The 14,917-nt window shown below is 46.2% G+C and overlaps 1 protein-coding gene across 7 annotated transcripts in view; it reads right to left on the bottom strand.

Moving 5' to 3' along the window:
* LOC131573160 (DENN domain-containing protein 5B) overlaps positions 1-2,261 on the bottom strand; it is a 103,105-nt gene extending 100,844 nt beyond the window's left edge. For all 7 annotated transcript variants that reach the window (XM_058826832.1, XM_058826835.1, XM_058826834.1 and 4 more), the window contains exon 1: positions 2,101-2,261. In XM_058826832.1, coding sequence (XP_058682815.1) covers positions 2,101-2,212 — 112 coding nt within the window. In that variant the 5' untranslated portion in view covers positions 2,213-2,261. The remainder of the gene's footprint in view (positions 1-2,100) is intronic.
* Between the last annotated feature and the right edge of the window lie 12,656 nt (positions 2,262-14,917).

Here is a 14,917-nt window from a genome sequence, read left to right as displayed (position 1 = left end):
AGTACTCCCCAAGCTTTAACAGAAATGTTTTCTCAGCTACATCTCAAACCAGAGTTAATTTTTACATGGCTGCATTATATTTGTGGCTTACAGCACTCCCTGTTCCTCCCTAGCATTTCCCACTGCTGAGCTCCCAGCTGATAGCAGAAAGCTCCTGTCACGAGTCCCTAAAAATATAACATTGCTCAGTGGCAATATTAAGTCCCATCATATTTCTGTTACTCCACTTCTTCCACATCCTAGCCCTATTAAGTTATTAAGAATGCCTCCCAAACCGGCATTACCAAAAATGTTTGTATGTCCAAACCACGTTGCTGGACCTTGCCTAGTTTAAACCAGTTACAAAGACATTGCTTCAAAAATTGCTACTTTTGTTAATTTCTCTTGGAAATTATTCACAGCTGCACTGTATTTTTAAAAGGGAATATCCTAGATGAGCCAAAATTACTTTCTTTCACTAAAAAATGCAGAGGGAAGTTGCTTTAGCTTTGAAATCTGCAGTTCAGCCAGACCTACTGAATGACCACAGAAGAGGAGCCCTTTAGTGGAGGCACTACATTTCCACAAACCCACCACACTCAGGCTGTCCTTGAGCAGTGCTCCCCAAGAACATACCTGTGTACCCCCCTGGGAAATGGTGCAAAAATCAGCAAAAGCCAACTTGGAAAGTCTGGGTACATCAGGGAAGGCACAGCCTACCAGCCAACACAGCTTTAAAAATAGTTTCTTTTCAGGTAGATGACTCAAAGTTTAGATAGCTGAAACCCCAATAGGTCATACCATGCAAATCAAACCCTGTACACCATCAGCTGGGAAGTGGCTCACGAGTCAGGAGTTTTCTACTAAAAGCAGCAAAACTGAAAACACACAAATGTGGTCACATGTGAAAAAACAAAGAGATGAAAGTACATTTAGCTAATGCTTCAACTTGGAGACCCCAGGGCTACCTCCAGAGCGTGCTCACTGCCAAGGGTAGAGAACCTTTAAGATAAGGTTCCTTGGAAACATATGAGCACCCACCCCTTTCACAGGTGACAAAAACATGAACTTCAACCAGCGTACATTGATCAGTGATACAGATCATCATGTCTCTTACACAACCAGAAGGCAAGGTACTTCCTGATGCAATAGCTGCAGAGACCTCATTAGGATCCCATCCTCAGGATGCCATTGCCAGGCAGAAGTGCTCACTGTGACAGCTACGGCTGCCTTCAACTTCGGCCACCCACAGCTCCTTTGCCTGCAGTGTGAACGCACGGGAGTGGGCAAACATTGGCACTTAAACACTTCCAAACTCGTAACTCCATGAGGAAACGCTTGGCTTCCATGCAATTAAGCCCTGTTATTAAGCCTGAAGTTGATCAAATTTTGTATGTAAAAACCTGGCTTAAATAGTTCCTTTTGCATAAACAAAAGTGACATTGAGGAAGAACTGCTGCCTTATGCCAATGTAATCAGCTCGTATCCAGTCATGAGCCCACCAAAAATAAACATTTTAAAAAATGTGTTAGAGCCTACCAATAGTTTTGTTCCTTTTTTTCTGTAACATTATCGGAGTGGAGGGGGAAAGAAGGATGCAGGGAGACTATTTCTGAATAGACATAAGATGTGAATAAATGTAATAAGGATGCGATTCCATTAATTTATTCAGTTCTCCCCAGATCCCTCCCCCTCCTCTCCAGTGCAGATACTGAAGAAAATGCATCTGCCCCGGCAGAAAGCTCGGTCGTTCGGTTCCCTCCAATTCCGTAACCCCGGGTTCCCTTCTCCCGCCGGTGGCACCCCTCTGGCCGCGGCCGGGCCGCTGCCTTCCATCATTCCCCCCGCCACCATCAGGGACCCGGGCCAGCGGAGCCCGGCCCGCGGGGGACGGCGCATCCCGGCGGCCAAACGCTCCCCGCCGCCCGGCCGGAGCTGCCCTCGGGGGGGATGCTCCGCCAGCCCTTCCGGAGGATGCCTTATCCTCCTCGGTCGCTCCCTCCCTGCGGCTCCCGCCGGCGCGACCCCTCCTCGGGGGGAGCAGACATTTTGAGGCATCGCATCCCAAACGCCCGGCGAGCCGCAGCGGTGCGGGCGAGGCCTCCCGGCGGCGCCGCTCACCTGCCAGCTCGTCGGGCTCCAGCCCGCTCTCCGCGTCGATGCCGCACAGCACGAAGTAGTGGGCGAAGCGGCAGGGCGCCGCGCCGGGCCCGGGGTTGCCGCTCCCGCTCATGCCGGCGGCGGCTCGGTGCGGCTCGGGCGCGCCCGCGGGCGGCTCACGGCGCGCCACCCCCAGCCCCGGCGGGGCCGCGCAGGCGGGCACCGAGCGGCGGCTCCGGCGGGCGGCCCCGCTGTCAGCTGAGCGGGGCGGGGACGGCAGCGCCGCGCCGCCCCCGCGGGGCATTTAAACCCTGCACGGCCGCCCCCGCCCCGCGGCCCTGCGCTCCCGGCGCGTCGGGACAGCCGCGGGCGGCTGCGGCACCCTTTGTGTCCGCGGTCCTTGCGACACGCGATTACAGCTTAAAGCTTCCCTCGCGTGTGAGCGGGAGAGGTTGGCTTTATTTAAATAAAGCAGGAGACGGTGCCACTTCCTACGGGGAATGTCTCTTTCCCCCGGGCCGGGAGGGAGCTCCCGGAGGCCCGCTGCCGGAACGGGCCGGGCCCCGCCCGGCGCCCGGGCTGCGCTGAGCGCTTCCTGCGGGAATCCTGCCGCGGGAAACGGCTTATCCTCCTCCCCAGCCCAATGTGGAAGCAGCAGCCACCACCCACGGCGGATGGCTTTTGTGCGGTCTCCATCCCCGCTCCGTGATGGATGGCACCCGTACCGCGTTACGGGAGAGCTATTTTTTGGCTCCCCGCGCTCCCTTTCAAAGCAAAAATCTAAAATGTTGCTTCGTTCCTAGTTCATTTAAGATTTATTAGCCATTCTGCCGGGTGCAGAAAGAAATCAGCGTCGTTTTACCCCCGATGCTAGAATTATTCTCGTTAGGATCACCCGATCAAAACACCTGCAGCTCCGTCCGGGAGCTGCACCTACTTTTAAAGGGGCACAGATAATTCTTTCGAAGCTCTAACTTTTTTTCCTCCAAAGTGATGAGATTCCCCCCATATCTCGATAATTCTGACATCTCATAAGGAGGTTGTTGGCAGAATTCAGTATTTTCACTTTTATCCTTTTGTGTTTCATCTGTTTATTAGTCCTGGTCCATGCCGTCTGTAATAATTGCAGTCTCATCTTTTTCTTACTGTGGACTCCTACGAACCCTTTATTTTACCTCTTACCAGTATGAATCACATCTTTGCTTTTTATTGTTTACATTTGTCCTTGTTCAACAAGTGCCTTTGATAAGAAACTGCCTACAAGGAAACTGATATTTCATCCAGTGTGTCTCATTTTATGGAGGTACATGGAGTAACTCTCTGACCTGGAAGCCACCTAGGTCAGCATCTCCCTCCTCTCTCTTCATCCCATAAAATTAACAAATTTTATGCCGTTTTATTCCTTAGCTTCCTGTCCTGCAGACAAGAGCTAAACTAATATTTTCCCTTCCCAATAACCCCAATCTCCAATAAAAATAATAATAATAATTAAAAATAAATAAATAAAAAGAGGATGGATCCTCTCTCACAATCCTTAATTCTTGTAGCTGCAGCACTCAGTAACAACCTGAACCTTGCTGGAGCTGCAGAGAAATTTTCCGTGAGACCAGTCATTTTCTCGACTTTGCACCAGAGCTAGGTTGTTTTATTTAGTTTGGTTTGTTTATTAACTCATATGTATTTGCTTATTCAGCCTCAGGTCAGATGGTAAGAGCTTGACAAGTCAATCTCTGACTCTCATTCAAAACCAAGTGCTCATATTGTAGGTATGTCTGGTTTTTGAGGCTCAGTGGCATGGATGTCTCTAGGAAGTCCAAGACAGAGGCTTCATCAGCCTCTCTAAAGGATCTATGCATTAAGACTGCTTCTAAAAATAACCCAAAAATTAACACAATGGTTCTGACCTTTTTACTTTAAGTAAAAAACAGTAAAAACCTGCTAGCTGGTTCTAGATTGCTTTGGTTTAGCTGTCTTCTATACAAGGCAGCATTTTTTGCTTGAATAAAATTCAGTGCACAGACACCTCCGTCTCAATAAAATCAGTAGTGCATATAGCATTAAACGAGAGGGAAAAGCACAACACATGGGATTGGAGGTGTAAAATTAATAAACTCATTCTTCCTGGGTTAGCTGTGAGATTGAGCTCCAACTTCTAGATTGAGCTTCCAGCTCCCACGGACAATTTTTTTGTGGGGGCACTGATTTCTTCTCCTAAGACAACTGATCTGGGCACAAAAGTCATCCTAATGAGGTCACTCAGATCTTTTGCCAAGCAATATCCAGCTTGCCTGGGCTCTGGAAAGCCATGTTATGTCCCTGGGCCTGGATTTTCTCATCTAAACCCCTCCATCTAAGTTGTTCTGGTCTTTCCCTCCTAGGGATCCTAGCTGATCTAGCTTTACATACAGCACACTGCCTTTGGATAACCCTTCTTCACTCTCATGGGCTTTTTTCCTCCTCCATCCTGGCTCTCATCCCAAGGAATCTGTAACTTTTATGACATTTTAGCAGAATCTAGGCATTTTGGTTGTCTTTTCACCATCCAAACCCACTCTTCACTGATCACCAGTGCCTCCTTAAAAAGGCTGCCCTGCTTTAAATACTTCTGCTCTACTTGCAACATTGAGTGCTTAAATTTTACAGAAGTCACAGCAGGTCCACAAAGGTGCTGTGGAGCTTCTTGCAAGAGTGAGAGAAAAACAAAGATGAGGCCTAAAAGCATCACAAAGTAATGCACGTACTAATTAATCAGCCAAATGCCATGAAAAAACATTTGTATGGCCTGGGAAGCAGCAGTGTCTGATAGGATTGTGCAATGAGACACATCTAGGATGATCAGAGATAACTGGGTGGGATTATGAGTATTTTTTCCTTTCACCAACAAGAAAGGTTAAGGTTCCACAAGGGATTTGAATACAATGGGTGTCCTCTATTCAAATCATATTATTAATAACCCCAGGGAGATAAGATTTGTCCCTGGCACAGCAGAGCACAAAGCAGTGTCAGAATTTCGTACATGTTCCTGCAAGGAGTAGGGATAAGATAAGACTGAGAATTTCAGACTGGGACAGGCACAAAAACTTACTGTCATAGACCAGATCTGCCTGTGACCTTTCACTTTGATCTGCTCTCCTGTGGCAGCAGCTTTGTTCCTTCACCAGCTGGATTGCCACTGGTGCAACAAAGCAAGAGAAGGTTTTTGGCTTGGCAGATTTGTTCTTCTTCCTTAGGTACTTGTATCTCCAGTTGCCATGAATATTTCTCTCAATGTCAATTTGGTTCAAGTTTCCCTCTCCATAACCTCTCAGTGAGTCCTTGTTCCTCAGAACCTGTTAGTTTAAACTGGGTCAAATGCTAACAAGCGTGTCAGCTCTCCCTGCCCTTAGGATCTGCCATAAAAGATCAGACCATCAAGCTCTTTGTCCTACTTCTGCAAGAAGCCAATGCTCAGTGCTTCAGAGAGGTGGAAAAACCTGCTATTTAAAGGTTATGTCCCTTCTCCTTGCTGTAACACTGTTGCTTCACTTTCTATTTTCTTCATCGTTCTTCCATGAACTGGAAATCATGGTGCTATGATGGATTGCTCGCTCCTCCACACAGCTCTACAGTTCCCTCTCTAAGGTCTTTCACAAGCTGCCAAGCCACATTGATTTTCCCTTGAAAGCCTCTCCTGTTCTGCTCTAGTATCTGTGGGTCATGAGATCTTGTAGGGTGGAAGGAAGGAAAACCACTAAGATGCAATACGAACGTTTGTAATGCTCAGGACATTTCAACCCTTGGCTGACTTTCAGTTGAGCAGTGTTGTCAGCTCCTTCACGAGGAGCTGGATGTGAATAGTCACCTGAAAGAAATGGGATACGGATGGATTAAGGGTGGACTGTAAGACCAAAATACAAGTCATTCTGGCAGAAAGTGTGGAAGAGTCTATAGCAGAAGTTGGAAAAACAACAACAGTGGAATATTTAATAGAGAGGTTCGTAAAGAATGTAATTTTCATTCTCTGAGCATATACAAGAAGACTGCTTAGAGCATGAGAAAGGTGTTGGCTGCCTTAGGGTCTAAACCCAAATAAACCAGCTCACTTACCATAAGGCTTAAAGCAAAGAACACTTCCTCCAGCTCGATCCATCCTTGCTTAAAAAGCAGATACTGCAGGCACATATTCTAATATCTAATCAAATTATAATACCATTAAAGCAAGTGGCTCGCCTTCTATACCTGCCTCATATCTGTAAAGATTAAACTTGAATAAAAGCACATGGCTTTCTTCTGACACATTGTATAATTATTATTCATGCAGCAGTCTTAAAGTAAAGGATGATTACTTTCCAGAATCTCTGCCACAGGACCTCTGAAGCTCTGGTGCTTTAAACTCGGAAGGTTTTAAATCTCTAATTCCCTATCATAGCCCATTGCATTTTATTAATTTTATGTACATTCATCATACACATGTCCTTGCATTGCAAACAGATATAGATGCATTCCACTCTTATCTGCTCTCTGAAAGGATCCTTGAGGGAGAGGTTTCATGAGGCAACTGAAATTATGCAATATTGCATCTTCTTCCCCCCTCCTTCCTGGGACTGGCTCTGTGTTCCCACTGCTTCCATCACAAACAAATCTGTAGCCTTGTCTGCCTCTCCTGAGTGCATCCAGTTCACCATCAGCAAATAGATCCCAAAATATAGGCAGGGATGGAGCTGTTGTCCGTTTTCATTTGCATCATCATCATGCTGCAAGCCAGGCTTCTCAGCATGCAGCTCATCCCTCTGCTGAGGAGGCAGCTCTGCTTCAGGGCTGCCCTCTTCTCTGGCCTTTCAAACCTCCCCCAGCGTGAATCAGCCTCCTCAAGGGTTTAGTCCTGGAGGGGGAAGTGACAGCAACCCCCCAGGGCACACAGACTTTAGACTTCACACACCGCCTCAGAAACCACTCCTAGGTGAGTCCTGCGGTTGCCACGCCTGCTTTCTGGAAGTTTGTGTCCTTCACCACCCCACTCTTTCCTCTCCCCATGTTCAGTGGCGCAGTATGGCAAAAGTCAATGGTGATTCCTGCCATTTTGCTCCGCTTCTGCCTGTGATTCTATACCGAGCTTGTGAGATGCACCTCCTGCCAATCAACCCATTTGGTGAGGATTTCCTCCAGTCCCTCACTCCGTGAAGTCAGGAGAAAGATCATATGTCACCATTAGATTTTGTTTGGTTCGGTGCCAAGATCCGTGGGTCAAAGACCGTATTTTGCTCAGAGTAAGGTACACTTTCTGCTCTTTGGACGTAGAAGACACACAGACTGTTCCCACTTGCTACTGAGATAAAAACTAATGAGCAAAGTACTGCTTGAATAAATCTAGCATGTCATGCGCTAATGGAGGTGTTGTGCTGGGACCATCAAGCTAAAGCATCCCCACAGAGATTTCCATCTATCTCTGACAGCATCGCTCACTTGCTTCGTGACCTTGGCCAAATTGCTTGTAACGCGACTTGCAGAAGCACCAGACACCCTTTTGCAAATCAGGTCAGTGCACTCCCTGTTTCAACTGCCCCCAGGAAAAGAAAGCAAACACTGCCTGAACATCTGCCGGGCATAAAGCTCTATTGTTCCCCAGGCCAGCCCGATGGCGTTGCACCAGGAGGCAGATGCACCTCTACACGGGCAGCAGCCCCGACGCCGAGTCCCTCCAGCCCACGCGTCCCAACACCATCATCTGCTGACATGATGAGCAGATCATGCCAGAGATGAGATGAGGCAGGCATTCAGTGAGGACAGCAAACCTGTTTTTCATTTCGAACTGATTTCTGCTCTCTGATCAAGGTGTTTGTTTCCCTGCCTTCAAACTCCTTTGGTTTCCATGCTCCAGGACCCCAGTCCCTTACAAACTGTCTGTTTGGGCAAGGCCTGAGAAGGCAGAAGAGTCTTGCAACAGAATACAGCTGTCCACGTAAAGCATGAGGAAAAGGCTGTGGGCTTCTTTTTAAAGCACTAGAGCTTCAAAGGCACATATTGTGGCAAGGAGAAAGGCATGAGGGGATCCTGGCAAGCTGCTTGGACCACATGCCCACAGCAATATTGTCAGCAGTGGCAGGGGTTCAGGCACAGCTGTGTCAGTGGTCTGTGCTTCCAGATAGATGATCTCTGGGAAAAGCTTCCAGAGAAAATGCATTCAAGCTGTCACATCTATCTGAGTAATGCCATTGTGTTCAAAACCTAGTCACAAATATTGCCTGTCCTCATCTCAGTTACCAAAAATCAGGTAATCCCCTACCTGCCAATACCAGGGGAAGCGTGAACCACCCCACCAGTTTCAAGAGCTCTGGACATAATCTGTCCATGAACGGCAGGTAATCTCTTTGTCAAAATGCCTTTGGCTTTATTACAAATGTAATTAGAGTCTGATTCCTACTTCCCTTTGAAGCCTCATTCAGTAAGAAGTGCCAGACACCCTGCATCTACATTACAATGCATCCTAGCACACTTGAAAGCCCAAGGGCATGCTAAAGAAATCCAAAGCCATCGAATCCATAGCCAATATACAACACGCAATCAAGGACGGATGAAAAGTATTTCCTGCAATGAATATGCATTGTGAATTGTTATGTCATTTAGCAAGGATTGCCTTTGCTCTGTCCTCTGGGTTATGTTCTGAATCAAGAAGCAGTTCATACTAATCAAGGGTCCATTTCAATTTCCCCACTAGTGCTTTTAGCAAAAATCTAATCCACAGGTTTGGCCATACCTCTCTACCACTTATCCCTCATGCCCAAGAACAGCACATCTCCTTGCAGGAGATGCTTATGAGAGTTGCTGCTTAGGAGAGTTACTACTGACAGCAGCTTCACTGCAGCTTTTCTGTGCTGGCTGACTGTGCTCGTGCTTTACTGGAAATCAGCTCTGAGCTCACGCAGAGGAGCTCAACCAGAAGGACACAGATCAAAGCAGTTTGCTTCTCCTTGAAGATCATATTTCTTAGTGATTTCCTTGCAGAGCAGTAGTCACAACTTATTTAAGCCCGGATCCATGCTGAGCAGTTCCAGCACTTCCCATCAAGCACATCCTTTGGGGGTGGGCACATTTGACACTGTCTAATGTGGCAATGAGCTAGCTCAGTACCTCCCTCCAGGCTAAAATTCAGCTGTTACTGGGAAAACCCAGTTGAAAGTATTTTCCCAGATAAACCAGAGCTGGGCCATTTATTCATATTGAGGATTAGTTCACCTGCAGGTGCTCCTGCCTGGGCTCCCTCAGCACCAGTTCATGGTGCCACAGCTGAAGAGGGTCACAGTGACAGAGCTTTTGGGGTCACGGTGACACTGCTGCTTCCACTTGATGCAGCTGCTTGCATTGAAGCTTCACACCTCAGCTGATAAACCCCAAATGTGAGATCACACAGCACAAGGCTGGGGGCTCTCAGGCTCCCTTTGCTCTTTGGAGCCCTGGGAGCTGTGACAAGGAGGTGTCCAAGCAGGTCCCTGTGCAACCTGCCCAGCCTTGCAGGTAACAGGTCCAGCTGGAAGCAAGCTGGCTCCCAACAAACCATTTGAGTGTCACTGCAGCCAGTGCCCTCTGCTGCGGGGAAGAAGCTGCAGTGTACTGCCAACACAATGAACTTGCAGAAGCTTGAAATACACAAAGCCATTACATATGGGCTAATGTCAGCTTGAGCTGTTTTGCTGTTTTGCAAACCAGCCCTACAGAATCACTTAGATTAGAAAAGACCTTTGAAATCCTCTATCCCAACTATATTAATCTATTGACAAGTGTGTTTGAAATCCATTGATACAGGAGTGACAGAGTTGCCTGCATCCTAAAGGAAAGGTATGCCAAACACCCCATTTTAGAGGATATGCTGCTGAAGTATGGATGGGAAAGCCAGTGGACCTAGCATGTTGTAGGATACCAGTGAAAATTGAGAGGAGTTTCAAAGACCAAGTTTTTTCAACCCATTATGACCTTTCTATGCCTCCACATGCATAATCAGTAGCTATTCTGCCCTTCTTCACCCAACTTCAGTTTCACCCTGTTCATCATGTGAGGAGGGTGTTGCATGGGAGTTTTGTGTCCATTCCTTTCCTTGCAGTGGTATCACATGATTTCCATGTCCTCTGGCTATTAATGCAAAATAATGAATAGTAGGTCCTGACCCTGACTCACAGCTAAGTATCTTGAGGACCCTGACACCCTCCCAAGACACAATAGCAAACATCAGCCAAAAGAGGAGGCATATTGTGTCAGGTCCTTGGCAGAGACCTTCCTCTAGATGCTCAAGAGAGTAAACACCACCTGTCTATCTTGTCTGTCTCAGATCTCCATTGTTTCCTCTGTCCCTGGGTCCAAATTTCTGGCAGACTACCATGTGGAAGGTGAAAGGAAAAGTTCTGCTGGTGCCAGGATCTGAGCACCAGTAGAAAACTAGAAAATTTGAATTGCAAAAGGAAACCAGCTGCTGCGAGCTGATGCAGCTCCTTGAAAACTTGATTTGCTTTCCTTGCCCCTTGGCACCAGCTGCTGTCAGCATGATCCTTAAAATCAGATGACCAAAGGTACTATGGTTTCAGGATTTGTTTCTGGAACAAGATGGAGCAATTAATCTACCTGGAGAAAAGAGAAGAAATCAGTCAGAAGAGGAATTTGTCAAAGACAAACTAGAGGTTTAAACACAGAAATTAATCCAGCCTGCTTGGCAACACAAAGAGCCAAGACTGGGAAGCATCACTTGCATTAGGGCCCCAGCTGGTGGTCATGATTTCATTCTCCAGACTAAGGGTTGGCTGAGCTCTAGTCTTTTATACTGTTTTCAGCTGTCTGGGAAAAACTAAGGACTAATATATACACTAAAATAATGAGATTTGCATATCACCCTTGATATATCACATATGGAGAGAATGTAGGACAAAGCCATGGGGAAGACAGATGGTTTGGGTTTTACCGTCCCAGGAAGTCAGGAGGGATGAGGTCATGAAGAATGTCTTTGTGTCATTCAGGAAAACTTAGCTACCTGTTATCTGGAGACCAGAACAGAGACACTCCATGGTGCCTACACAGCCTTTTTCCCTGGCTGCCCATATTCACTCAGCTTCCATCATCTTTCAGGGCTTTGTAGGAACACACACACACATAAAAATGACTAAAACAATTACAAAATCCCCAAACAAATAAATGTTCTGATTCCAGGCACAACAACAATACTCAGCTGATTATCACAAAATATTGCTGGGACCTGAAACTCAGGAGCCCAAGGGTCATTACTTCATGAGATATATGGGAGCCAAAGTCCCACTAGCTCAAGGAGACTTCAACGGTTCAAAAACAGGACTTGAAAATATGAACCCTCTAGTTCAGAAGAAAAAACAAGTATCCAAAAATACACCAAAGAGAAGCACAAGCCACCTGACTCTATACATCTTTCCAATCTTCATTCATGCTAAAAACGTACTCTCGTGTCTGACTGCACATGAATAAATCCAGCCAGCTAAGGTTAAGAATATTTCAATCACAGACATGGACAAAAGACAAAATCAAGAATGAGATCAAGGGTAATAGTTTTCAACTTCTCACTCTTAGCAACAAGGCTTTCACAGATGAGAGATTTTCTGTGCCAGAAAACCTGAATCTATAGCAGCACAAGGGCCAGATTAATACAGTTTCTCCTCACTTCATCACCCCACTCTGAAAAATAGCTGCACCTTACATATTCCCCTTCTTGCCTCCACTGCTAGAAGACACTTGATGCCTTCATCTCTGCTAGCTGCTGCTCCTTCCTGCTCCTAACCTAATGCAGCTGGCAAGGCAGTGGGGAAAGGGAATCTTATGAAAAGGACATGTAGTGCTTTCAAGACACATCACAGATAATATGTGATTGTTGTTATGTTAAGATGCCTATTCTTCAACTGCAAAAGATGTACTGTTACTCTAAAATTGGACTGTAGCTGAAGGCATGACCAAGTAACTGAATTGCCTCTCCCTTACCTAGCCAGAGCTCTCAGCTTCAATTTTACCTTAGCTACTTGCACCAGCTACCATTCTGATAATGACTTGCTTCCACAGCCTCTGGGCAACCACAAATTGATCCTGATGTGCAAAAATCCCGACTGTTCATACTGATTGCTGGGATGCTTTTCACAAATCAACAGCATCCTAAACCCATCCATTTTCCCCTTGGTGAATTTCCACCGAGGAAATTCACTGAGGTCTTTTCACCACAGCAAACTGGGGCAGCTGACCTTGCCACCTCTACCTGGAAGAGAAAGAGACACCTGGGAAGATCACCTGGCTGCTGAACCACTGGCCTGCCTTCCTTTGAGTTTAACCTTTGTATCTCTGAAAATTCATGAGTTGTGGGCTTGCTAATGTGAAGGTAGCTCCTCTCTGTCTTGTCCTCCTCTTTGTCCTTGGGCAGCTTCATTTCTTTGTTATTAATTGCCTCGAACAAGATTTCCCCAGACACTTGGGCAGTGGTAGCATCAACCAGTAATCCCCTAATTCCCTTGGACACCCGGCAGTCCCTTGTGTGCTACTCTACAACTGCATTTTGCAAGTGTTGCACTCCTCCATGATACACCAAATCGAAGTTTTGTGGTGATCAAAGACGTCCTTGTCCTCAGATCAAATTCCAGCACACTTCTGGTAATTTGAAGATACCAGAAATTGTAGCAGAAATTCTTCAGATGTCCACATCTAAAGCAAAAAGCCTTTGGAAATTAAACTCTTTTTCTCACGGATGACAGGCTTTGATACTTTGCTGAAATCATCAGCACAAATCTTGTCCTGAAAGGTTAAAGGGTTCACCTAGACTCTCACAAGAGGTATGGCAGCTATCACTGGTACTGGGGCTTTCTTACCTCCTACTAAGAATCTGTACAATCACAACTAATTATTTGTAGTTAAATGAGAAAAAAATTCTGATTCTAACATTCCTGACACTGTTACTGGGAAACAAAGACTTTACCCCTCCTTTTTCACCTAAGAACTCTCTCAGCTGGGAGCAGCCAGACAACTTCTTTGAGAGGCTGGAACTAGATTATCTTTAAGGTCCCTTCCAACACAAGTCACTCTGTGATTTTAAGATTCTATCCTTTTTAACTGCCTTTTTAAGTGTGGTGTTGGTCTGTATTAGACAGCAGTGACTGAGGTTCACATAGCTACTAAGAAAAAAATCATATATCAGAAGTTCAGAAAAGCTAGATCTGAGAAGATACTTGTTAAAATATCAATCAAAGAGGCTGGTGATCTAAGTGCAAAAGCTTCCCCAAGAATCATGTCAGGCATAAAATAACATGTGCAAGGTAGAGCTGTATCATCACCTGTCAGCATCCTGATACCATATCTTACATGGCATCCTGAGCTGATGTTGATAATATTACTGAGTTCTTTATTCCTAGCATGGTGGTGAGTACCTAGAGGGCACAAACCCCCATGTTTTATTCACAATTTTTATTTCACAAAATATTGCATGTTTTATTCACAATTTTGGGTGCTATGAATGTTTTCAATATCTCTCTTCTTGGAGAGGACCAGCAAAACTGCTGAAAGACCTTTGAAACTTCACTGTTCCCCTAGGAGCTACAAGAAATTATGCCCTTCCTTGAGCTTAAACCACAAATTGTTGATACAATTCAAGGGATCATTTCTAAAAAGACTGAATGGGGGTCCTGCTTTAGAAGAGTAAAAGGCATGAAAATATTCCTGTAGTTTAACATGTCTGTGGATTGCAGGCTCCTTCGTGTGTCAGGAGGACACCAGCTTCTGTCTGGGTCCTGGTCACCCTGCAGCCCGGCATGCAGGGGTCACCTTCTCTCGGGAGACTGCGGATCACGCGTATTTAAAGAAGAGATCCTGGTTTACAAGCAGCTTTCCGACCCTGGAGAGTACATTTTAATTGTAACGAGCTCACAGATCACTAGATGGCCTCGTAACCCCAGAGATTCGGGCAGACCCAGGCTCGGGCTCAGGAATCGCCGGGTTTAAACCCCCGGCACCCCAAGGGATGCAGAATCATCACCTCGGGCAATGCACAAGAGCCTTTTAAAAAGGCAGCGAGAGAAATTTGGTACACTTTGTCCCACCGGGAAGGTAGAGAACCCCACATTCGTCACTCCTGTTAGAAGCTGCTCGTATTCCCTAAATGCCAGCCTACGGGACTGGAGATGGAGCAGAGACTAGGTGGGAGCTGTTGGGGTTTCGCAGAGGTCTCAGAGGGAGGTGAATCCATTCGGGGGAATTTCTCTGTGAAGCTCAGAAACTGGGAAATTGGAGGGCATGCAGGTGGGTTTGGTTCCTTGTCCCACACCAAGGAGTCCCAGTCACTGCCAGGTGAAAATGTGGCCGCTTCGAGGCCTCGGAGGAAACCCCAGTGTTTTGATGGTGTAGGTGAATCGGGTGCTTACCTACCACAGAGCTGTGCCCTCCCGGGGGACAGCAGCAACACGGTGAAGCGAGGGAAGCCCCCTCCCTCCTGCCCACACCGGAGAGGGTCTGGGCAGAGAGAAGCGAAGGGATCATTCGAGCAGCACAAATAGGAACGGGAACACGCCGAGGAGAAGACAGAGTTTAACAAAATAATTATGTAACAATAAGCTTTTACCTAGCAGCTTGTTGTAACAACAAAATTTTAAGCTTTAAGCTACCTTGTAGCTTAAACTATCCTTTGTATAAACTATAAATTAGTTTTAAGAAAAATTTGCAATCACTTAAAAAAGGGAAGTAGGACAAACATGAGCTAAAAAGCTCTACAAAAGCGTTTTGAAACATCTTAACTTTGAGTTTAGTAACAACTGAGGAAAGAGCCTATGAAGGTATTTTTAGACAGGTTAGCTTTAGGTTGTGAAATGATTGAAAGAAAGCT

The sequence above is a fragment of the Poecile atricapillus genome, chromosome Z (genome assembly GCF_030490865.1).
Source record: "Poecile atricapillus isolate bPoeAtr1 chromosome Z, bPoeAtr1.hap1, whole genome shotgun sequence".
Classification (NCBI taxonomy): domain Eukaryota; kingdom Metazoa; phylum Chordata; class Aves; order Passeriformes; family Paridae; genus Poecile; species Poecile atricapillus.
The sequence above is the reverse complement of the archived record's forward strand: the minus strand, read 5'-3'. Positions and strand labels throughout refer to the sequence as shown.